The sequence below is a fragment of the Amblyomma maculatum genome, chromosome 2 (assembly GCF_055883805.1).
Source record: "Amblyomma maculatum isolate TAMU_Amacu chromosome 2, ASM5588380v1, whole genome shotgun sequence".
Taxonomy (NCBI): domain Eukaryota; kingdom Metazoa; phylum Arthropoda; class Arachnida; order Ixodida; family Ixodidae; genus Amblyomma; species Amblyomma maculatum.
This window is the reverse complement of record NC_139345.1, coordinates 217,540,874-217,565,811: the sequence shown is the minus strand read 5'-3', so window position 1 is coordinate 217,565,811 and position 24,938 is coordinate 217,540,874. Positions and strand designations below refer to the sequence as shown.

General features: G+C 48.6%; 1 protein-coding gene across 2 annotated transcripts in view; it reads right to left on the bottom strand.

Annotated features, from left to right (window-relative positions):
* LOC146201299 (alkaline phosphatase-like) overlaps positions 1-24,938 on the bottom strand; it is a 157,172-nt gene that overhangs the window by 6,878 nt on the left and 125,356 nt on the right. For both annotated transcript variants that reach the window (XM_084595752.1, XM_084595754.1), the window contains exons 4-6: positions 9,860-10,052; positions 6,048-6,188; positions 4,864-5,055 (exon numbers count right to left, since the gene is read on the bottom strand). In XM_084595752.1, coding sequence (XP_084451878.1) covers positions 4,864-5,055; positions 6,048-6,188; positions 9,860-10,052 — 526 coding nt within the window. The remainder of the gene's footprint in view (positions 1-4,863; positions 5,056-6,047; positions 6,189-9,859; positions 10,053-24,938) is intronic.

The following is a 24,938-nucleotide window of genomic DNA, read 5'->3' as shown; positions in this document are numbered from 1 at the left end:
GAGCGCTGCAGTCTGGGGCGCTATCCGGAGCATTCCGGAGGAGACTTGTACGCATCTAAGGAACGCCACGCGACAGGAGCGATGGTGTACCGTCCAAACACACTTGCCGGAGAAGGTGTGACACTTACTGCGCGTTTCCGTTCCTGTAAACCAATTATATGTAGCACTGCAATGAACGCCGACAAGAGGCAAACAATGGGGGCCACCGCCGACTCCTCCGCTACGCGGGTGACTCAAGGTGCCACCGCCGCTGCGATTGCCGCGCCGCATATGCGCAGTGACTTCATTGCTCTCCCGAGTGGCATCGTGCCGGTACCGGAGTAGTCAGCTATGGGGTTGAGCCGATCAGACTCGGCGCCTTAGGCAAGCAAATCTCAGTAATTCATCGGATCCAGACGTTGCAGGCTGGCAAAAGGCAGCAGATCGAAGAAAGCCAGACAAGAGAAAAGCCGAGCGCGCAGCGGAGACAACGAGAAGAGCGCTTCCGCAATTCTACTGGGGACGGCCATTGGTCCAACAACAGCCAAAATGTTTTCACGCCGCATGTATATACTGACAGGCCTTCCAATAAACAATGTTGAAAGTTGCGCTTGTGCCGTGTTTCCTTCCACGTTCGTGTCTTAGCTGCGCTGTTTTATCATAATTGACATCCGTCTCAGCGAAACTAATAGGCCAGCTGTTCTGTCGTTTTGCGCTAAATAAAAAATTAGAGGGACACAAGCTCCACCATTGAGGGCATGAGACGACAGCGTTTCACGCAGACGATGCTTTTCTCTTTTCTTTATTTTTATAACTTTTTCGCTCATACCCTGCCGGTGGATGACGTCACCGGCAAGCCCGGACGCCGCATCTTGAAACTTAATGCGTTTTAACCATTCTTGGTTCAAGCGCATGTGCACGGTCAGCTGAACGCGCTGTTTGCGTTCGGTGCAGCGCCGGGAGACACTGCTAAGAGTATAATGCAACAGCCTTTCATACACACGAACAGTGTTTCTTCACTTTTGCAGCTTTAGCATCGCGAGAGTTTTCAGATAGGTAGATGATTTTCTTATCCTCTTAAAAACGAATCCTAATGACAACCCACAAGAGGTCACTAATGAAGTTTTAACGTCGTTCAAATCTACGGCTTCCAGTTTGAATTTTACCATAGAACTAACTGAGAGCTCGTGATTACAGTTGACAGTGAGCGCTGTGTTTTTGCCCTTCGCTCTGCTTAATCCAAATAAGCAACAAACTAGCCTGCAACGTTTGGATTTGAGATTGTATTGAAGCGAAAGCTTCACTACTCGTGTCAGACCGCAGCTTCACGTGGCTCCATATAGCCTAGTTCTGCGCATGTGCGTGACGTCACAGCCAAGGACAGCTGCGCAGCCCCCTCGCCGGAGCCCACTTCAATTCAATCAATTATTTGATCAAATACGCACTACATTTTCTTAAATACCTTAATTGGGCATTGGCTTTTCCTTCTGAGCATTCTGACACTTTAGAACCCCTCTTTTTCAATTTTTATTTCTTTACATCTTTGATTCATCAATTAATTACAATGATTTCATTCGCCCATCATCGCTTATGAAACACCAATCAATCGTCAATCCCTACAACCGCACATTAGCATGATACGATTTTTACGCAGCCCCCATTTATTCCTACACACGGCGTCGATAGCTACTACTACGACGTCGACAACTTTGGATCGAACGACGCTGCATAATCTATCGCTTAATATGGTTTTGATATCAGAACATCAACTGGCCTAACGTTAAACCTTTTAAGAGGAAGGATATAATTTCACAGTTATCTCCCTTCCTTGGAGGATTAAGTGCTCAGTGAGGCGGCTCTATTTCCGACAACCCAAATGCATCATCAATAAAGCAATGATTGTATACGCTTTGCTTGAAATCAGTTGACACGTCGAATGTATTGTGAGCTGCTGTGCGTCAAGTCAAGTTCAGGGCACACAATGAGCACGGAACTGCGTTTCCTTTTGCAGGGAAATTTGCATCGTGTCCGATACGGAGATATCGTGAAACATCCGACTCCTCGTAGAGCTGAAGCACCAAGCAACATTGGCGCCTGCACATCCACTCAAGCCTCACACTGTCTTTGATCATTCTAATATTTATAATTACCTCCTGTATGAAATGAAAGCGAACAGAGGAACGAAATCTCAGCTCTCCGAGGCGATCCTAATATAAGTGTTCAGTCGCAAACAGAAATTCCAAGCGTGAGACGATCATTCTGGTAATGACAGTGTTATTATATCTACGAGGACCAGTTCGACACACCATAAGAGGAGAAGCTTCGAATCATTCCTCCTTAACGAGCATTTGCGATGTCATTCGCACTGTACACCTACCCTTTGTAGCCTAGTGTACACGCCTATTGCAACGAAATATGACCAGGAAGCTGGTGACGCAAGCTATCTGGTGTAAATTAACACTCAGATATATTGCTTTCCCGCCTGTAGTGATATGCAACATTTCCTGTCATTGTAGCTCCATGTTTAATTCTGATCAATGATGCACATATATTTGCTAGCCGAAACTTTGGATCCTGGGAAAATAAGTCCAACTCGAGGTTCGGATGAAAGTCGAAACTTGTCCGTGCAATGCTATTTTCCTCCTTTCACAGAATATCAGAGCTCCTCTGAGCGGCTGTCGCCTATCGACTGATTTCGTTTCAGCGCGTCAATCAGACAACATATGAAGTGACTTTCAGCGCCACGTTTCGTGCTCTAAAGTGCAGCGCCATTCAAATCTTGTCGACACTCAGAGATACCAATTAAACGATTGCTTTATGTACGCCTCGAACTGAGAAGTCTCGCCACAAAATGGCACCGCTAAACGAAATTTACTGCTGCCAGCTTGTTTAATTGTTGTTTTTTGCCATGCCTGAAAAACCTCTGAAACAGCAAAAAAGCAGGCTTAACTACGGGGAAAAGGTAATAAATAAAACAGAAACGCCAGCAAAAGTCTTCATCCGCGAACGAAGGACAATGCCACACTGAGGAAGTGGCGTGGTACACACCGACCTCTGATTACAGCCTGCATGCTCTCCTGAACTGCAGGCCATATGGCGCTCGAACGGGATGCCATGCGCACGTCTGGGAACAAAAACAGCGTCTGGTCTGGATGTACCGATTTCTGCTCGAGAAACACCAGTGAGCAAAATGATTCGTGGCTTTCCATAGGCTCTAATTGCTCAAGTTACTCAAGATGTTACTACTCTCGCATAGAAATATTTTCGCGCCGAAGTTCATGCCACTTGCAAGGCCCCACCACACATTCCAGCCCATGCACCGGTTCTAAATGCAGCCTCAGCGCTTGCGATAGCCGGACCTAAAAATATGGATATGTTTTAGCTTGGATAAAAAATGAGAAATTCCCGCAAATATTTAGAGCATTCTGTGCTACCACTTGACGCGTGGCTGAGAACAATGAAAATATACGCGGCATTCTGGACTTGCGGTACGTCCCCTTCCGGACGTTGGAAATAGCTGCTCGCAGCGCAGGAACCACATTGTGTCCGATTTGTAGCGATTTTAATGCAATAGCATTAACTGACACGTCCTCCGGAAAGCGTTGGCATTGCAAACGTTCGCGTCAATGTGAGCGGAAACTCCCAGACACGATTCTGGCAGCTGACATGGCCGAACACTGATTGATCAAAGGGTTGTGCGATGTCACGTGACATGGCCGCTTTGGCACGAGCTCCTAACTAGGGCTTCTTGTTAGAGATGGGACGGGCAATCCAATCTGCTAGGCCATTCCGAGCCAAATGCTACTCACGCAGCCAGATTTGTACAGCTAGGTTATGTCGGGTCGTTTTCCATGAAGTGTTGTACGCGTCTTTCTTCTTTGTGGTAACTAGTACGCGTTAAAAAACAGAGGCACAGATTAAAAGGCAAGAGGATAACCCAGTAGCGAAGCGCATGTACGTACACGAACGAGTATCCGCCATCTGAGGCACGGGAGGGAGCCTTTAACGCATTTTTGTTTTCACCATATGCACTGCTGCTCGTAATTTTATTTTTCCCACCTTTGCTGTAGGGCTCACTCACGATGGAAACAAGCTTGATACGCAACATGCGGCAGAGGCTCTTCCAGATAGCGGAAGTTAGAAAGAATTGAGAACCCCTTTGATTTGGTTATTTCTTCTTGAGGCGGGTGCCTGACGTCCATGTTCCCAAACCACATTACAAGCTGCACATGACCTCTCATTGAGGTTTTGTGTGTCTTCTGCTCCTGATTACCCACATAGGTTTAGCATAGTCTAGTTGGCTGTGGTCATGACCTCGGAAGACTGCGCAATTTTCGCTGGGCCGAAAGCAGCGCACTAAATGTACACAAAAGTGCGATTATACGTCATATAAATTTATTTATATACGTTCGCAAAATACACTTCAACAGGTTGTAAAGGCCGAATCTTCTAACCTCTTTCTGAAGCTTAAAAATGAAAACAGGCAGTGAACGTTTAGAGCCTTTTCGACACACAGCCACATTTCGTAACCTTTACAAGTACATCCGACACGCACGAGGACCTAGAGCACTGCCATGGATGCACTTGAGATATGTTGCGCAAAAGTGCTAATCTGCAGTGCAATGTGTGAAAGTATACCTATGTAGTGTAGCAAGGCATGGCGGCTTATTAAATGCATTTGAGTGCAAGCACGCGTGCTGACTGACAAAGCTATGGCTCAATTGCAGCTAGATCGAAAAGCGCCGCCGGTCACTTGTTTGGCCCGCACAAAGGACGTAAGCGATGAATACAGACTAGCTGCATTGCTGTCCAGTACAGATAACTGCCGCCCCCCTAGCATGTACCCAAGAAGAACGGACGTCTTTTGGCCTTGGATGGGCATACCCAGTATGTTGGTGCCCCGCTCGGGGTAGCCGCCCATGGTGAACGTGTGCGAGTGGTCGGCTGTCACGACGAGCAACGAATCTTCCGGATCCAGCAGAAGCCGTGTCTCGTTCACGGCCTGGTCGAACTCCAGTGCCTCTTCCAGCGCCGACCCGCCCTGGCTCTTGTGGTGTGCCATGTCAATACGAGCACCTGCGAGGAAGCCACCCGTGTAGAAAAACCAATGCCAAGCTGGGTCCGCGACGCTAGCGCTCGTTTAATGGCGCAGCGGTACTATACCGACGCGCAAGGGTGGCGGCGCAGTCAGCGTAGCTCGTGCACGCGGTAGCAGAGAGGCGCGTGCCAGCCGGCACAGCACTTCTTCGACAAAAAGCTAATTGGAAAACTTGACTTTTTATCTCTGCTTTCAAAAGCGAGAAATTAAAGTCGACTGATAGACTACCACCTCTGCGCGCCGCTTGTGGTACTGAAAAACAAGCCGCGAACATTGTGTTAAAAGCGCACGTGTGGGCAGGCCATGAGACATTTAAAAAAACGCGGAATCACTACTTGAAAGCGACAGGCTGTTCAAGGTATATAGGAGAATAAGAAATGCCCGATGTGTTCAGGGAAAGAAGGGAGACCCATTTACTCGCCTGTACACAGCCACGAGTGCTCGGGGCGCCGGTTGGGAACCGAATAAATAAAGATACTGGCTTCTCTGTGCGGCCACTTACTTGGAAGGTGCCTACTGAACTCTGACGACAGACGATTTTAGGTAACACCTCCAGCAAGGTCAACGAAGCTAAAGGTCGCCACCCATGACTAGTCACTAGTGTTAGCTTGGTGATGACTACACAAGATGCTGCAGGCGCCTGTCTTAAGCGTTACTTAGGACATCTCTCCGACAATGGCACAAAACGTACGTACCACCTTACCGTTTTCCAAAACAGGCCTGTGTCGAGGACCTGTGCTGTGCTTCCGATAAGGCTAGTTTCCTAAGCACCTAATTAAGATTCCACCATAGATTACCAACGGAAATTAAACAGTTATAATCAACATTCTCGCCGTGAGAACGTAATGAGTGTTCAGAGGATTGTGCTGCAAAATGCATACATACGGGCACTGCTCAATGCCCACAATAATGCATACGAAGGCTTACAAAGATGGTGGCAGAGAAGCTGGCGCAACTGGCGTAAGCGTACCTTCGACGAGGAGCACAAATCCATTCGGTGCCCTGTTGAGTAGCTCCACGGCCATTCTGGTCATTTCAGGCAACGTGGGTTTGGTACTTTGGGGGTCACTGCGCTCGATCACGAAGGGCACGTGGTCACTGTCGAACAGGCCTGCAAGAGCACTCACCGATGCAGCTGAGTCGATCAGATAAAGAAGCCGCTGCAGCGGGTGCATTTCTATGAAATGCAACGAGCAGTATTGAACAGCACATGATGCAGCTCGAGTAGTTCAGAAGTGCGCCATATTGTTTAGCATGGAACATTCCTTGAAAAGTCATGTAGCAGATAATTTGGCATTCTGCTACTCAGCACAGAGTCACTGGTCGAATTTAAAACGTGGCCTGCTAAAGGAGATACATTGCACAGCCACTGCACATGGTGCAGTTGTGTTAAAATGGTCCTGTTGATTTTACACCGCTTCCCTAGCTGTGCTCAAAAACGGTGAAAAAGACGTGACGGCAAATACGAAGCACTTCATCCGGATCCCGTCCCCCTTTATCGTGGTCTGCGTGAGAAAGTCGTCTAACAGTAAAAAAGCTAATGAAAAACAGACATCATAATTTGTAGCCACACCCATCCGAAGTGCGGTAGGTAGAAGGAGCTGTCATATGAGAAAGGCGGCCGCGGAACGAAAGCAGCCAAGCACACTTTTGTGTATTCTACAGTTGTGTAGGGAGAACGGCGTGTCTGCGAGTATGGCTCCCCATCAGACACTCGATGCGAAATCCATGGAGCAACAGGCAAGCAACGAGAATATGGGCGCAAAGGCAGGAGTGCAAGCATGGCTGCACCCCTCGTTCATACACACGACACTCTCAGGTGTACAGCGGAAGCAAACGGCGCCGGACGGTAGGCATGACATCGCGGTTATCTGCGCAGTGTGTGGTTACGCTTGCTAAAGTGTCGGGTCAGGAAGTGCAACGAAGATAGCCAGAACGTCGCGCTAACCAAAAGAAGTCATTGGCCGAAGGAAGTATAGGCTTTTGCTGCGCAATGCATATTACACCGATTCACCATCTAAGCCACCTCTTGTGTTTTTTTAACCGTACGAGACACCCAGTGACCGAGCTATCGCGTGCCTAAATTTTCGGAAAGGCGGCCTTTCAGTGCCGCAGACTGTCCGCATGACATCGGAAAAACAAGGATGACCTACAAGTTCCCTTTTCACGGAACTGGATTAACGCAAAGGCGACAGAAAAGCGAGGGTGCGGGTAATTTAAGTGCCCGCACTGCTAAACACTACGGCAGGGAGGAGAAGCATTTCGTCAAGCTGCAGCTGAATTTCGCATTACAGGCAATCCAGGATATATTGAATTCTGCAACATATTCAATTCTAAGAATATCCCCTTGAAAATCCCACCTAAATATTCAGGAGTCTTTTTCTCTAACATCGAACTCCAGTTCAGCGGAACATTCAGTATATGGAACGGTGCGCCAAGCTCCTGCAAAGGTCGGTTCTCCTAGTGGTGCTGTACGGTCAGTTTTCGCGCGCGTAACCGGGTCGGTTACGCAGCCCTGGCCACCTGATGACAGCTTTAGCGCTGTAAAACTGCTGGAAACCGATTGCAAGTGGTCTTTGGTCTTGCAAGATAGTTTCAAACGCGACAATGCTGCCATTCAGGGAAGCTGAGGTTCGGTACAATTGTTGCTGTGTGATGAAGTCAGTCTACTAACCAAAGTCTTGCGGCGGCTCTCGCGTGGCCTGCTTCGATCCTCAAGTAGAAGTTATTATGTTCATAGTGTATAACTAACAAAATTAGATCTCTTATGATGACAAGTTGCTTTTGTCCGCTATCTGCAGTAGCCTTGATATCAACCCCATCCACAAAGCCATTTGCCTCACATGGCGCAAAACACGAGGCCTGACACATCAATCTCTGCCATGAAATATTGACAGCGCGCGCTCGCGCCCACGGTAGATCAAGCAGAGATGGGCCCTTCTTTTAATAGCGTTACCAGTTCTCATTTTTGGCAAGTTTGTCCGGGCTTGTCACGTGACTACTAAGGGCTTGAGTTAATATTTCTTGTCCGAAGTCCGAAGCAGTGTTCACCAGATTGCCAGCCTAGCCACCGAAGATGGCGGTCACGTTAGGGCCCATGCTACGTAACATGATGTCACCCATAATTGCGGCCACCATGAGGTTTATCCTATGTCACGTGATGCCACCCAAGAATGCGGCCACCCTATGTCCACCCCAGATCAAGTGGTGCCACAGGTGCCACGTGATGACAACATAGTATTCAGATCCCATTTCCCGTATAACTTTTCATGAAAATGTTCCCTGAACGCCACATCAAGCTAAATAGATTTCGTGTTTACTTCCTGCAGATGTTAAAAACCAACTATAGCTGTCTTTACTCTAGAATGCAATATTACTTACTCATATTCATATGGGACGTGACAACCAGAACTAATCTTGATAAACACCATCTCATACAGAAAAAGTGTTTAAAATTTATTGCAAACTTATTAAAATAGGGCTCATTTTAGTTCACTTCGAACAAAACGGAATAATGCCAATAGGGACCCTCTATGACCAACTGTTGTCACACCTTCTGTGAATTTCATGCTGACGATAACGCTTTCTTTCTACATACAACAAATATACTCTGTCAAACACGTTCATTTTTGGAAAACCGAACTCAGGACCAACTATGATACGCAGTTACTATCATGGCAAGTTTGTGACCTCTTAAACCGCCATATGCTCCGTTAATTGAAATAATGGGACGGTCTCCTTGTCTGCCAGTTCTTCAAAAACAATCAAAGTTTACTTCCTGTACAATATGCTTGCACGTCTTTTATTTTTATGCCCAGCAAAAGCCTCGCAGTTGTTGCATGCATGAATAAAAATGCTTGTTTCATTACCACGCTGTCGGTTTTAAGTTTTTGTTATAAATGCTTTTTGTCCTTTTTTTTCTCAAGTAAAGTAGAAGTATAATATGTAGTGTGCCAATCTTCGTCGTCTTCGTCGTTATAGCCACTGGCATGCATCGCCCGAGGACGAAGAAGTTGGTCGCTGCCTTTGTGGTTCAAAAAATCACTGGGCAGAAACGAATAGACAGGAAATATGCATTCAAACAGAGCGCCAACACGCCCTGCTGTCATCTATAACTGCTACATTGTTTCCTGTTCTTTCTGTTCCCATTGTATGCTCTGTTGTCGCCCCATTACTGATGAACTTAGTAACCCCAATAAATACGGCATCAGGCTATGTTCGTTGGCTTTTTGCCTCTTGCCAGATTTCGTGTAGCATACAAATTGCTCTGGGTGCATGTAGTAACAAGTTCCTGGGAATCGCCACTAAACCACAGCCCCTAGAGAAGCGTTCTGCCAGTTTTGTTTCCACCTGCTCCACCTGTCCCACTTGCTGAACCTTAAGAATGCCGGCAAGTTTGACTAAATTCCTAATATCATGCGAAATCGGCGTTGTACATTTTTTCTCTTCCGTCGGCTAGCTTGCTTTATTTCGATGAAGAAAACGCATATCTCATCAAATAAATTTTATTTTACAGCAAGCTGCATTTTGCGATTCGCAGTTCCCACTGCGAATCGCAACGCTGCTGTCACAGCAACGCTGCGCGGCGGCGACAGAAGCGCCGCAGCGTTGCTACATGCAAAGCTGCTTGGACAGTTGCTATGCGAGCAAGACAAGGTTTGGTCGGGATTTTACTCCGGATTGGTGCTTCGGCATTAAGCGTCTGATCGTCATAATCTGGGCCACAGAGCTGCCCGACAGCCACCTCTACAAGCACAACTCAGCAGCGACGTGAAAACGCACCTAGTAAGAAGTCAGTCCTTTCTGGCCTGACGTTGAGCAGCTGCTGCCGGTTCCACACGTAGCTGGCGTTTCCCAGCTTTGACCTGGCGTCCATCCAGTCTTTAATCAGGTCCTTGCCGTCCTTTCGAATGCCAGCTTTGCCCTCCTCGTCGGGTGTGCTCCGGAACATTTTCCTCCCGCCGCCCATCACCACCTGCAACCGCAGCAGTGTGTAAGCTCAGGGCCAAAAGCAGCGAAACATCTTGTTGACAAAGCAATTTGCCATATGCAGCGCATTTCGCTGTCTCGATCATCGCAGCTGGAGACGCCAAACAAGTGCATCGACAAGCGCTTCGCGGATCGCGCCGATGTCCGGTGCGCATTTAGGAGAACAAGCTGCTCGAAGCATGCTCGTATTCACCGAAGACAATAACTTAATGTGAACAAAAAATATACCACGTGCTCTGTTGGACAAGATTTGAAAAGTCCTTAAAAATAACGGAGTTCGATAGTAGGAAAACGTTTTCAGGAAAGCACTGTCATCTGTAGCGGTAGACATTCACTGTAACGGGAGTTCTAATTACGTTGATGAAAACTGCGCCTCTGCCCTGATGGATAAAATTTACATTTACCCGATTAAACGCGCGAGCGACACTACTTTGTTGAGCGTATACATTTCAGTCTTTTATCCTGAATGTACTACTCTCTCGGAGTCAAGGAAACACTCTGCAGAAGCACCTAACGAGGCGTGGTACTCAGCTAAGCGACTTTATTTACCAGTAATTTGAAGGAAAAAGTGATAGGTAGGATCAAAGTAATGTGGTGACAGCTCGACCGATACTGACGCCCTTGAAACGCACCAGTCATGGTCTTTGGAGGACCGAACGTGTGGAATATGGCCAGCATTACCTACGTAAAACGACATCAAGAACATGAAAATCACTGTCCGCTGCATGCCTGGTGATCGCCAAGAACATCGCTGAGTCAACCAGGGCAGCAGGCAAACCTTCGTGAAGGGTACCGACATGAAAATGTATTGCCATAGGTGAAGGTATGACACAGAAACTAATAGGTCGTGCTCTAATAGACTAAGGTGAAGGACTTAAAATATCATAGAACGAGAAATAGTGAGAAAGCACATCGACTATTTGCGTGCGTCATAAAAGTCATAAGATGTCAATCGTGAAGGGTTCCAAGAAAGAGCACATTATTTCACCGATGCTGCTAACTGCGTATCTACGAGCCGTTCTTTACGCCCTAAATACCAAACACCTGGAGCCGGAATGTGAACTTGTAATCTCCATTTTACTGTTGGCATTGCCCTTTCGGAGAACTCGGAGGAGAGATTTCAGCTCTTTCGAGGCAGAAAGATGAACTGGTCCGTTTCGCACGATTAATTAAAAAGACTAGCGCTGTGGGGCCCCCTTTTAGTGTTTCAAACCGCGCGCGCTTTTTCCTATTTGTGTTGGTGTTTGCCCGGGCAGCGCGAGTACGCATGAGCGAGCTGCCTGGAGCGGGGGCGGCATGTTATCGGCGCAAGACCGAGGGTAGATAAGCGCGTCGGAAGCATGGCTCGAGGCTTTTTTGCCGGGCGACCGGCCAGCGAAGGGCGGCCAGGGAGCGTTCCAGGCCGGCGGGATATACACGGACGACGGAGCGGGGTCCTGCCAGACGAAGACGGAAGCGGTGCCTACAAGAATGCCTTAGTAGTGTTAGCGTGAGTGCTGCCGCGCGAGACGCAATGCTTTTGTATCGTCGTCAACACTCTGGCCCTATTACTCGCCCTATTCGCGCCGCAGTGTGATTTGTGTTGCCGAGGTGAAGCCCTGACCTATGTTCCGTTTTATTCTTCATAGTCCATTGTCGCGCACTTCGAAGGCGTGTTTTCGGCGCATTTTGCCCAATGCTGTTTCTTTTTTATTTAATAGTTTTCTGTTGATCCGGAATGAACCGGTGTTTTCAAAAAGGACTTGGTTTTTCACTCGTCGGGCGAGACCATGGCTCGTGGACCCGTATTCTAGAAGGCGGACCCTTCATTTGGCGCCCAACGTGACTTCCGCCCGAGCTTTGGCTTGACCCGCGAGTGTCGCAATTTGAGGTTCATGCAGTTTCGTGCGTAGCGATGTCAGACTTACCGGGTGCAAGTTAACAGAGACAGTTCGGCCTCCCACAGAAGCGGGTTCCGGACATGAGCAATCAGGAAACAGGAAGAACGAACCGTCGGACTTTGGTAGCGGAATTTTTGGCCTACTGTCCGAGCTACTTGAATCAAACGCACATTTCAGAGAAATGATATGAAGCCAGTTTCGTTAACGCCCACTCCCTTGTATCGCGATAATCAGCTGCAGCTGAATTTGGCCGGGACAAGGTTTGAAGGATACGCCGACAAGAAATCTGTTTGCGATTTTCTTTATGAAATCAACGATTACCAGATGACAATGGTAATTTCGGACAGCGCTCTGGTCACGTGTGTGTAGCTTTGGTAGGTTCCGCAGTAACCTGGAGGCGTAGACAGCGGCCGTTCACAACAAAGCAGAATTTTATAGGCCGTTTTCGAGAAGAGTTTTTGCCGCCTGACTATGTCATCCGTATGAAGGACGAGCTTTGCACCAGGACGTAAGGCGAAAACGAGGGTTTGCTAGAGCTTTTGCGCAGTTTTCAAGAGCTGCATGAGCGGGCAGATCCTGCAGCTCCGGAGCCAGAGACGGTGGCTCATGCCATACATCGGTGCCATCGAATGTAGCAGCCATATCTCCGGCGTCGCTAGCTGGCGGGCTTCGACGACATGGCTAGAGAAGCATCCCGCATCGAGGCAGCTTTCCTGGCGGAGCTCCAGTACAAACCACCTCCCCCGGCGGAGACCTGCCTTGAGCCGTCCTGTGCGTGACCTGGATCATCGGCAGCACGCCGCCTGAGGACGCCAGGCTGCCGTATGGGGGCTGGCAACTTGCACGGGGTCACAAGCCCGGATGCGCCTCCTCAGGTGACGAGCCGATTGCATGGGGTGGCAGGTCAGACGGGGCCCCATGTCTTGCCATACGCAGGTGCTGGGACCCCTTGTGTGGCAGCAGTTGGGCCATCGAAAGTCAGAACACGCAAATCACGGACACCACTTGCAGGAACTGCCGTCTACCATGCACCTACGGGTGCACGATGCCACCTTCTGGTGCAACGGCGTCACCTTCGGGTGCAACGGCATCACCTTCGGGTGCAACGGCATCACCTTCGGGTGCGACAATATCACCTTCGGGTGCGACAGTATCACCTTCGGGTGCGACGGTATCACCTTCGGGTGCAACACTGTCACCTTCGGGTGCAGCGTGGATGTCACCCACGGGTGCAGCGGGGATGTCACCCACGGGTGCAGCGGGGATGTCACCTACGGGTGCAACGTGGGTGCGGCCACCGGGTGCCACAATGTCGCCTTCGGGTGCAACGTGGGTCTTGCCACCGGGTGCAACGTGGGATTCACCTTCGGATGCAATAATGTCATCACCGGGTGTCATAATGTCGCCTTCGGATGAAACGATGTCGCCATCAGGTGAGACGTGGGTGTCACTCTCGGGCGCAATTTGTCCTCCGATTCGCAGATTCAGGACAACGCAGGGTGCTTTGGTCATCGCAGCATCCAGCTGCCAGCCCCCACAGATGTGGCCAACCGCCGGGAGAGCTGACCCAGTCACTACCTGTCCTCCTTGAATTGACCCAAGTGCCATCGACGCAGGTACCATCGTCACCACCTGCTATGCATGAGGCAGACCCCGAGAAACCCTACAAACTCTCGGTGAGTGCAGTCGTGCAGTACCGTCAACGTCTTTTGAGGAAAGCCAACCAGAAAAGACCCCGCTAGTCTTGCTCAAAATGGCCGAACTGTAACTTCCAGCCCTTTAAGACACAGGGTCTACAGTATCAGTCTTCGGTGATCAGGTAAAGAATTCCTGAGATCAAGCATGCCCGGTTGCGGAGTGTAAACACTAACCTTCGTATGGCGTCGACTCACACAATACCCGCAACCTCAGCAGCCTGCTTAACAATTACTATAAATGGTCGAAAAATCAGACAGCATTTCTTACACCTCCCCGGACTATCCTAGCCAGTCATACTAGGCCGTAACTTCATAGTGAAGGCAAGAATCGTAATGGATCTCAGTAAGGGCGCCTACCGATACGGCACCGGTACAGAAGCATTTCAGTTCAAGACCAAGGCCGCTGAGCCACAATCACAGTTGCTTGCTACGAACGGCCATTTGGCCAATATCACAGGAAGTGGTATTCTGTTTTGAATTCCTCCACGGGGTCACCAGCGGAAAAATACAGAATCGAGACAGCGCTCAGGCCCTTTGCAGCAATGTTCACGGAGGCCCCGGAGAAGGCCAACATACTAACTCACAGTATCGACACCGGCGATGCTCGTCCTATCCGATTCAATCCGAGGCCCTCGAGTGTCCACAAGCGAGCGCTGCTGGACGGGGCCCTCGACGAAACGGTGGCTACCGGTGCGGTGAGACCATCAAAAAGCCCTTGGGCGTTCCCTGTTGTTCTCGCGCCTAAGAAAGATGGCAGAGCACGGTTGTGTGTCGTTTATCGATGTCTGAACGCTGTGACAGTGCGTGACTCTTACCCTTTCCCGTCAGTTGACTGTCATATTACTCACTTGGGTCAGCAAATTTTTTTACAACTCTTGACTACAGTAGGGGTTTTCTGCAAATCCCGATTGACCGCTGTGGCATTGAGAAAACGGCTTTCACTTGTTATCGGAGACTGTTTGAATTTGTGCGATTGCCTTTAGGTGTGTGCAATTCACCTGCTACTTTTCAACATGTAATGGATATTGTGCTGGGAGACGCTAAATTTAACTACACTATGGCCTACATGGATGGCGTCGTAGTGTTTTCAGAAAGCTTAGAAGAGCATCTCCTTCATCTAACAAATGTCCTTCGACGAATGCAGAATGCGGGCATCACCATTAACCCCGGCAAGGTTCAGTTGGTAACAAACACAATTAACCTTCTTGGTTTCATTGTGGAACAGGGCACAGAATTCACCCGGATGAAGAGAAGCTTCAGGCCATTCTGCAGCTGCCACCACCAACCAACATAAGGAGTCTCCAGAGTTTCTTGGGCATGGTGGAATTCTACCGCCACTTCATCCCGAACTGCGCTGACGTAGCGCGACCCCTCCATCAGCTCCTCCGGAAGGGTGCCCGCTGGTCATGGGCAAAAGCAGAGCAGGGATCATTCCGTTCACTGTCTGCAGCCATCACGGATACTGCACGTCTGCGGCTTCCAGGCATTAACCATCCATTCACAGTACAAACGGATGCAAGTGAGTACGGAATTGGTGCAGTATTGCTTTAAGAACATCAAGGAAAGCTTTGCCAATTGGCGTTTGCTAGTCATACACTTACGGGACCGGAAAGTAACTATAGTGTGACAGAGAAAGAGTGTCTCGCGATTGTGTTTGCACTAAATAAATTTGACATGTATCTGGATGGCGCTTAGTTCACTATTCAGACCGACCACCAGGATCTATTGAGGCTTTCAAGGATGCAAAACCCAGCTGGCCGTCTAGCCCGCTGGTCACTCGCTATGCAAAAGTATAATTACAGTGTAGAATACAGAAGAGGCACTTTCAACAAAGTGGCCGATGCCCTGTCCCGAGCCCCACTTCCTGGTGAGGGCCAGCGAGCACCCGCGATCCATGCTGTGACAGCTCCTGCAGACACCTGGGGCACACTGGTATCCCGTCAACAGCTGCTCGACGCTCAGCTCTCAGACGACCAGTGCAACCAGATATGTCAAAGCCTGAACAGCGCCAACCCTGCAGGGAGCCGGGCGCCTAACGGAAGCTATGACAGCTACGAGAAAGCAGAAGATGGCTTGCTTCTGCGGTATATACCTGCTGCGGACACCGAGAGTGGCGAGCCCGCATTTCGTGTGGTCGTTCCTAAGGGCCTCCGTAAGCATTTTCTAGAGTACTTTCACGATACACGCCTCGCAGGCCACAGCGATGGCAAAAAACATATGACAACTTGTATCGCGTCGCAACACGGCCCCGCATGAGAAGGGATGTTCTGACATACGTCCGCACTTGTCATACCTGCCAGACTGCGAAGCCGAGAGGAGGGAAACCACTGGGCCTCATGCAACCTGTAGAGAGCCGATACCCATGGGAAATCGTAGCCTGCGACATAATGTGTCCATATCCCAGATCAGTGAAAGGGAATCGCTACTTGTTGGTAATCACTGATCATTTCTCGAAATGGGTAGAATTGTATCCCCTGAGTAGGCTAAAGTAATTTGGGATAAGCTACTAGAAAAATTCACCCGTTTTGGTTTTCCAGCACAGTTTATCACTGATAATGCCACGTATTTCCCCGGTAGAATATTCAGTGGCACCTGCAAAGTTCTTGGCATGCAGCACAAAAAGACTACGCCCTACCACACTCAAGCACACATTACAGAGCGAGTGAATCGAAATCTCAATACTATAATGGTGACATTCAAGGAGCGGCCCAAGGTCTGGAACGCTCGTATCCGGGAGATGCCCTGCGCCACAAGAACCACGGTAAACTGGTCAACAGGTTTTACGCCAGCGGCCATTCTCCTTGGTCGTGAGCTCAGGTTTCCTGTTGAGCATGCTCTGAATGGCTCTTATTTACCGGGCCATAGCCATTATAAATTCACGCATGATCTTTCCAGCCGCTTTGCCGAGACTCTGAAGGAGGCAAGGGAGAACTTGGACCTTTCCCGCCTGGAACACTGCAACTAGTACAACAAGGGAAGGCGACCTTTGGAGTTCACAGTCGGCAACAAAGTCCCTCGCTGCACGCACCCACTAAGTGATGCAGCAAAAGGGTTTGCGGCTTCTCTCGCTCCACGGTGGACTGGCCCTTACACGATAACAAAGCGCGTGTCTCGGCTTTCTCACTTTATTCGCCATGTGCAGGGTGGTCGAAAAACCGGACCAGTCAACGTGGGCGATCTCCGCGCTTACCACGGCCATTCCACATAGAAACACTTGACCTACCAGGTACTACGGCTACCCAAGCTCGGCGGATACCTCCAAGCATACGCCCCACCAGCAGCAATACCAGTTCCGTCCTTATCCCGCGTTATTTTTGTTTTACGTCTCGGGAGGTGTCCCGTCTTGAGAGGGGGGAAGCGATAAATTGTGCCATCGACCTCGAATCTGATGTATTGAACTGCGGAAGTCACGAGGATCACGAAGACACCAAGTTTCCGGGCAAGTGAACCTTTTTCCGCCTTTTTTGGAAAGATTGTAGTTTCCAACTACGGGGGACGCTAAGCCTAACGAAGCATAGTGAGCCGGCAGCAGCCAGTTCCGCTGCGCAAGCGAAGTGCGCGCAACACCTGGAGCCACAATATTAAAATGGAAATCGTCGTAGAAGGAGAGTGTATAAAACCCCAGGAACTCGAGGTGCCAAATCAGTGGTTCGTCAACTATAAGGCTCTTAATATGCGCTTGAAGGAAGCGCGTCGACAAGAAGAAAAGGAGAAAGTGCTCACCAAGCAGAAGGGAATGAAGATGGCCGTGAACTCGGTGGAGATACAGTACATTCGGATTCTAATCGGAGCGGAAAAGATTATTATAAGGCCGCGTGGAGGCCTGGCGAAGCTCATGACGCACGGAACGCTGGCGTTGGGTGACATAATCAAGCTGGCGGCGGGTATAAATCCGAAAGAGGAAGGAGACAAGGACTTTGTCTCGCCAAACCTGAAGCAACAGAGGATTCTTATAGCAACGACAAGTGAAAGCCGAAGATTGAAATATCTGAGCCTGAAGAAACTGAAGGTCAAGGGGGACGACGCGGAGGTTATGGCGCATCCCGCAACACCGGAGAAATGCGGCAAGGGAGTGATATACCACGTCCCGTTATTCTGCACGGAAGAAGATATGATGATAACACTGAAGAGAGACGATAATTCGGAAATCTACGGAGTCAGAAGACTAGGGAAAGAATCTAAGGTTGTGATGATAATTTTCGCCCAGGAAGAGGTTCCAAAATTGATCATTTTCGGGGGAGTTCCAGTAAAATGCTGGCTGTACAAGAAGAAGTACGAGGTATGTTATGCATGCGGAAGAATGGGACACAGAGCGGGCGTATGCCCGGATCGAAGAACATTAAATGTAGGGGATGCGGAACGGAAAACCCACCGGATGACCACAGGTGCGAACCAGTATGCCAGATGTGCGGCAAGGGACACATCCTAGGAGACAGCAAATGCAATTCAATCTACCGTACGCCATACATCGTCAAGAAGAAGACCGAGGACGGAGCCAACCCCAAGCAAACCAGCAACCCATGGGGAAGATACAAGACGCCGGGAGAGAAAAGCATCAGCTTCGCAGAAGGGTCACAACCAGGTAAGGGGAATAATCAGGATGAGAAAATAGATAGGTTAATGAAGCAAATTGAGGAAATGCAAAAGATATTAGAAAAACAACACGAAACCATACGTAGACTTGAAAAACAGCAGAATCGAACGCAGGCACAAGCACAGACGCAACAATCCACAGCTGTAGCAGGAACAGTAGCAGGAAACGAGGCGGGAGCTAATAGTGACCAGGACATGAGACCTATAAAACCGCCGCCGGCAAAACGCAAAAACAATCACACGGGATCTTCGCAAGACCTGGAAATTAGGGTCACAATAATGCAAACACGGGGGCCAGTTGGTTGATCATTCTGTGGAATACTGCGCTACTTGATATACAGAGACAAATGGAAGACGACACACGAATGAAGCGCAAAATTCATTCATGCGCTTCATTCGTGTGTCGTCTTCCATTTGTCTCTGTATATCAAGTAGCGCAGTATTCCACAGTAGGGTCACAAGATTGTGAACACACTCTGAGCTTTGTGAAGCCATTTTCCAAACTTCACAGATTTTATGAAACAAATGAATGCACAAATAAATGCACAGATTCAAAAGATAAATGAAGGGATGCAAAAACAGGCAGGGAATATTAGCCTAATAAAGGTGGAATTGGCAGCCAACAAAGGGTGGCAGCAATACTTCAGCTTCAAGATGGTCAGAACGAAGAATATTAACAATCAAATCTGGCAATGGAATTGCAGAGGTTTTATGAGAAAAGGCCAGTGCTACAGCAGCATCTTAAACAATTAGAAAACCCACCTCTCGCTATAGCGGTGCAGGAAACAGGGGGCCCAGAGAAACTGGCAGGATACCAAGCTTTTAATAATAACAAAGGAGACAGAACGAGGGTGACAACGTTAGCAAAAAGAAATGTGGCAGCTCTGGAGCACGAGATAGAATCCAGGGATATAGAACACGTGTTCATGGAGGTATTAGCCGGGAGCCTCACAGAGCCTAATATTTTCATACTCAGTGTCTACAGCTCGCCAAAGCAGAAAATGATCAGATTCCGTGCATTAATAAAAAAGGCTAAAAATATATGCGGAGGGCAACAGCTGCTCATAGTAGGTGACTTCAATGCACAACATCAAGGATGGCGTTACAGTAGACTATTCTCCAAAGGCAGGCAACTATAGGAAGATATTCAAGAGCAAGGCTTCACACTGAATAACAACCCAGACAGCCCGACGAGGATAGGAAATAGTGTCAGCAAAGACACGCCTCCGGACCTCACACTTTCATATCACATAGAAGGTCTAAAGTGATACAACCTGGAATTAAACCTAGGCAGGGGCGATTATATCATAGTAATTAATATAGAAGGAGGGCCGGAAGCGCGAAAAATCAAGAAAAGCAAAATCACTGAGGGGGACAAGTTTAGAGACTGGAGAACCGCCAAGGAGATTCCACCCATAAACAATATCGAGGAGTTGTGTAACAGGCTTAAACAAGACGTCCAAAAGCACACCAAAATTGTACGGGGGGAGGATGCTCCAGAGGTGGTAGACAGCCGCCACATGTGGGAAGCCACGCAGAGTCTCCAAAAAAGACAAACAAAAATGGAACAGGTTTCTTAGAAGGAGGATAGCGAAGCTTAACAAATAAATAGAAGACCACGCACAAAACCTATGCGAGCAAAACTGGGAAGACAGGTGCAATCAAATGGAAAACGAAATGGGCATGGCTAACACATGGAGTATAATGCGACACCTGCTAGACCCAGAGAAAACTAAAATGCAAACTTCCATTAAGTTGACAAAGGCTAGGCACCATCATGGAGGCAGCGATTATGACTGCCTTAAAGAACTTAAAGACAAATACATCGGAGAAGTAAGGAAAGATAAATTAGAAACCTACAAGGGACACCCATACCAGCGACAAGATGCCCCTATAACGGTAGCTGAAGTGGTAGCAGAAATCCGTAGACTAAAGACAAATCGGCCCCAGGGCCGGATGGGATAAAAAATAAGATGCTAAGGAACTTGGATGACGACTCGGTAGTGGAGATAACTAATTTCATGCAGAGATGCTGGGAAACCGGCGAAATCCCAGAGCAATGGAAATTTGCTGAGATAGTGCTAATACCCAAACCCGGAAAACCTCCAACGGTCGATAATTTGAGAGCAATATCACTCACATCATGTGTAGGTAAACTATTCGAACATGTAATTTAGAGAAGACTGACCAGATACATGGAGGAGAATGAGCTATGGCCCCGAGAGGTCATAGGGTTTAGGCAACATCTTAGTACGCAAGATATTATGCTCAGGATACACAATGATATAGTAAAATCAAGATCAAAAGATGGTACAGTTATCTTAGGCTTGGACCCGAAGAAGGCATTTGACAACGCGATGCTATTCTACAGGGCCTCACGGAACTAAACGTAGGGGAAAGGATGTATGAATATGTAATAAATTCTCTAACAGACAGAAAAGCAAAAATAAGATACCAGGGGATAGAATCTCAGATATTCGAACTGGGGAGCAGGGGCTCACTACAAGGAGCGGTGCTATCGCCCACACTTTTCAACATAGCCATGCGTGGACTTCCAGAAAAGCTAAAGAAAATAGAAGACATAAAATTCAGCCTATATGCGGATAACATAACCATTTGGACAAACAGAGGCAGCGATGCTGAAATCGAGCAAACATTGCAAGAGGCGGCAAACAACACTGTACAATATGCAAAATAGGGGCATAAAATGATCCTCAGAAAAATCAGAGTTGTTTGTATACAATCCGAAACACCTAAGGCAAAAAGAACAAGTGGACGTAAATATAGAAGTGGAGAGACAAGCAGTCCCGAAAGTCGAGCAAATGAGGGTGCTAGGAATGATCCTCCAAACGAACGAGTACAACGGAGAAACGATAAAGAAACCTGAAGGACAGGTCATACAAACGACAAACCTTATGAGGTGAATATTAGCTAATAATATGATTGCAAATAATTATTGATGACCTAGACAGGAAGAGTAGAAAGGTAGGCTTGAAAATCAATATGCAGAAGACTAAGGTAATGTTCAACAGCCTCGGGAAGGAACAGCAGTTTACATTAGGTAGCGAAATACTGGAAGTAGTAGGCGAATATGTCTACTTGGACAGGTAGTAACCGCAGATCCGGACCACGAAAAGGAAATAACAAGAAGAATACGATTGGGATGGAGCGCATTTGGCAAGCACTCGCAGATTATGACTAGCAGCTTACCGGTATCGCTCAAGAGGAAAGTATACAACAGTTGCATCTTACCTGTACTCACCTATGGGGCTGAAACGTGGAGGCTAACCAAGAGAGTTCTACTTAAGTTGAGGAAAACCCAGAGGGCTATGGAACGAAAAATGGTAGGGGTAACATTAAGAGATAGAAAGCGTGCAGAGTGGGTCAGAGAAATAACTCAAGTTACCGACATTCTAGTAGAAATTAAGAAGAAGAAATGGGCATGGGCAGGACATGTAGTGCGAAGAGAGGATAACCGATGGTCGCTGAGGGTAACAAACTGGATTCCAAGGGAAGGAAAACGTAGCAGGGGGCGGCAGAAAGTTAGGTGGGCGGATGAGATGAAGAAGTTCGCAGGGGTCAAGTGGATGCAGCTAGCACAGAACCGGGTTAAGTGGAGAAATATGGGAGAGGCCTTCGCCCTGCAGTGGGTATAATCAGGCTGCTGATGATGATGATTAGCTAATAAAAAAGGAGGCCTTAAGGAAAATAACCTATTAAGGCTCATACAAGCTTTGATAATAAGCAGGGTCGGGTATGCCACGCCATACCTAGACCTGAAAAAAGCCGAAAAAGACAGGATCAATAGCATGATCAGAAAATGCATTAAAAGAGCACTACACCCCCGGCAGGTACCTCCTCGGACAGCCTAATGATGCTGGGAATACACAGCACCTTAGATGAAATAATTGAGGCAACACTAGCTACACAACAAAGAAGGCTAGAGAAAACTAAGGGTGGAAGGAACACATTGAAAGAAATAGGTATACAACCGAGGGAATACTGAGGCACGACAGAGGAAAAGAGAGCGGAGGTCCGGAAACGGATCCATATCCCCCCATCACCAAAGGCCATGCACTCTGAATATAATAAGCAAAGACGAGAGAAAACGGCCGAAACACAGACACGGAGATTCGAGACGGGAAATTCAGCTAGAATTGCATATGTAGACGCTGCATACTGCGGCAAAGGAAAAATGAATGCAGTCGTACCCAATGGCAAGCGAGAAATGGTTACAGCAGTGTCTATAAAAACAAAATCGATACAGACAGCGGAAGAGCCTGGAATAGCACAGGCTCTTGCTCAGACCGCGGCAAAATACATAGCCAGTGACAGCAAAAGCGCAATCAGGAGCTATACCGCTGGAGTAATAGCAAAGATCGCGGGTAGAATCCTCGATCAAAAGCGAATAGAAAGAGACGTCACCCTTGTTTGGACGCCAGCCCACGCAGGCGTGCCCGGAAGCGAGGCGGCACACAAACTAGCCCGAGGTCTCACACACCGGGCTGGAGGAGTGCCACCGGATCAAGGCAAACAAGAGGACCTGATTAACTATAGCGAAATAACAATGCACTACAGACTGAGCAGGAGGGTCCTACCACCACCAGACCCCACGTTAGGCAAAGAGGAAGCAGTAGCATGGATAAAGCTACAGATAAATACATACCCGAACCCAGTTCTTGTCTACCATATATGGCCAGAATTACGCTCAGACCTATGTTTATTATGTAAGGAAAGGGGATCACTAGATCACATAATATGGAAATGTGCGAAGTGACCAGGCAGGGCTAAAAAATGACTAAAGACACCTAGGAGACCCTTCTGCGAAGCTCAGACCCAAAAGTCCAAAGAGAAATTGTTCGACTGGCCGAAGATGCCACCGGAGTCCAAGAACTACCGGCCTGCAACTAAGGCGACTGTCCCACCTTCCGTGTCTAACCCCCGAAGAGCGGGATAGTTACTCTGTTGGACAAATAAAAGTTCTCTCTCTCTCTCTGTGGGGCCCCACAGCCCCTTTTAGTGTTTCAAACCGCGCGCGCTTTTTCCTGTTTGTGTTGGTGTTCGCCCGGGCAGCGCGAGTACGCATGAGCGAGCTGCCTGGAGCGGGAGCGGCATGTTATCTGGGCGAGACCGGGGTAGGTGAGCGCGTCGGAAGCATGGCTCGGGCCCCTTTCGCCGGGCGGCCGGCCAGCGAAGGGCGGCCAGGGAGCGTCCCAGGCCGGCGGGATATACACGGACGACGGAGCGGGGTCCTGCCAGACGAAGACGGAAGCGGTGCCTACAAGAATGCCTTAGGAGTATTAGCGTGAGTGCTGCCACGCGAGAAGCAATGCTTTTGTACCGTCGTCAACACTCTGGCCCTATTACTCACCCTATTCGCGCCGCAGTGTGTTTTACGTTGCCGCAGTAAAGCCCTGACCCATATTCTGTTTTATTCTTGATAGTCGCGCTTCGACGGCATGTTTTCAGCGCAGTTTTGTCCAATGCAATTTTTTTATTTAATACTTTTCTGTTGATCCGGATTAAACCGGAGTTTTTAAGAAATACTTGGTTTTTCACTCGTCGGGCGAGACCATGGCTCGCGGACCAGTATTCTAGAAGGCGGAGCCTTCAGCGCATAGGATGAAGAGACAAAATTCCGAGAGCATTGCAGGTAGGCGAAAGCCTGAGAGTTGATAATGCGCACTGTACATCGTGCGCCCCTTGTCGAACACAACTCGCGCTCTCTTGAATGCATCAAAGTTCCCAGGCATTCTATGATTGGTTGCCAGGAAAGAAATTGGCAGAGGCTTAGCTTGGCTAAGCCCGGCAGCTTGCGAAAGCATCCTTAGCAGTAGGCGGCATCGTAGTCATGCGCACCGCCGTCTCTCACGGACGGCGCGAGTCGGTCGCCGCTTTATACAGCTGTATAACGTCACAACACCTGTGGCGCTCCTGGCGGAGAGAGCGGGAGTTAGGCCACCGTTCATGCGCACCGCCGTCTCTCACGGACGGCGTGAGTTGGTCGCCCAGCTTTGAGGCGTGACGTCATAACACCTGTGGCGCTCCTGGCGGACAGAGCGGGAGTTAGGCCGCCTTTCATGAGCACCGCCGTTTATCACGGACGGCGCGAGTTGGTCGCCCAGCTTTGAGGCGTGACGTCATAACACCTGTGGCGCTCCTGTCGGAGAGTGGGTGTTAGGCCGCCGTTCATGCGCACCGCCGTCTCTCATAATCACGGGCGAGTTCGTCGCCCAGCTTTGAGGGGTGAAGTAACACAGAGGTCATGCGAAAGGTGATTTCATGTGCACCGCCGTCGCAATAAAAAAGCGCCGTTCTGCCACTCGCGGAATCTCGCTGACAACTCGAAGACAAATCTCGCCGACGCGAAAATTCGACCATGAGCTTAGGCCTGAGCGCTGATTGGGAATCTAGCGCAAAGCAGGATGGTAGGCGTTAAAATTTTACATTAAGAAAGTAGAGGAAATTGTCATGTTATATTTGGCTATTGATTTCCTTAATGCCTTATAGCCCGAGTCGCTTCGGGAAGTTAAACCCCACAAACCAAACCAAACCGTTATGCTTAAAATCATTGAGGCATCAATATGAGGCAAACAATATGTTATGGGCTTCCGCTCTGTGTAAGGTCACCGATAGACAAGTACTAGACAATTCAAAATTTAATTCAGCTCCATAGACTGCTTAAATGTTCTTTCTCCGGAT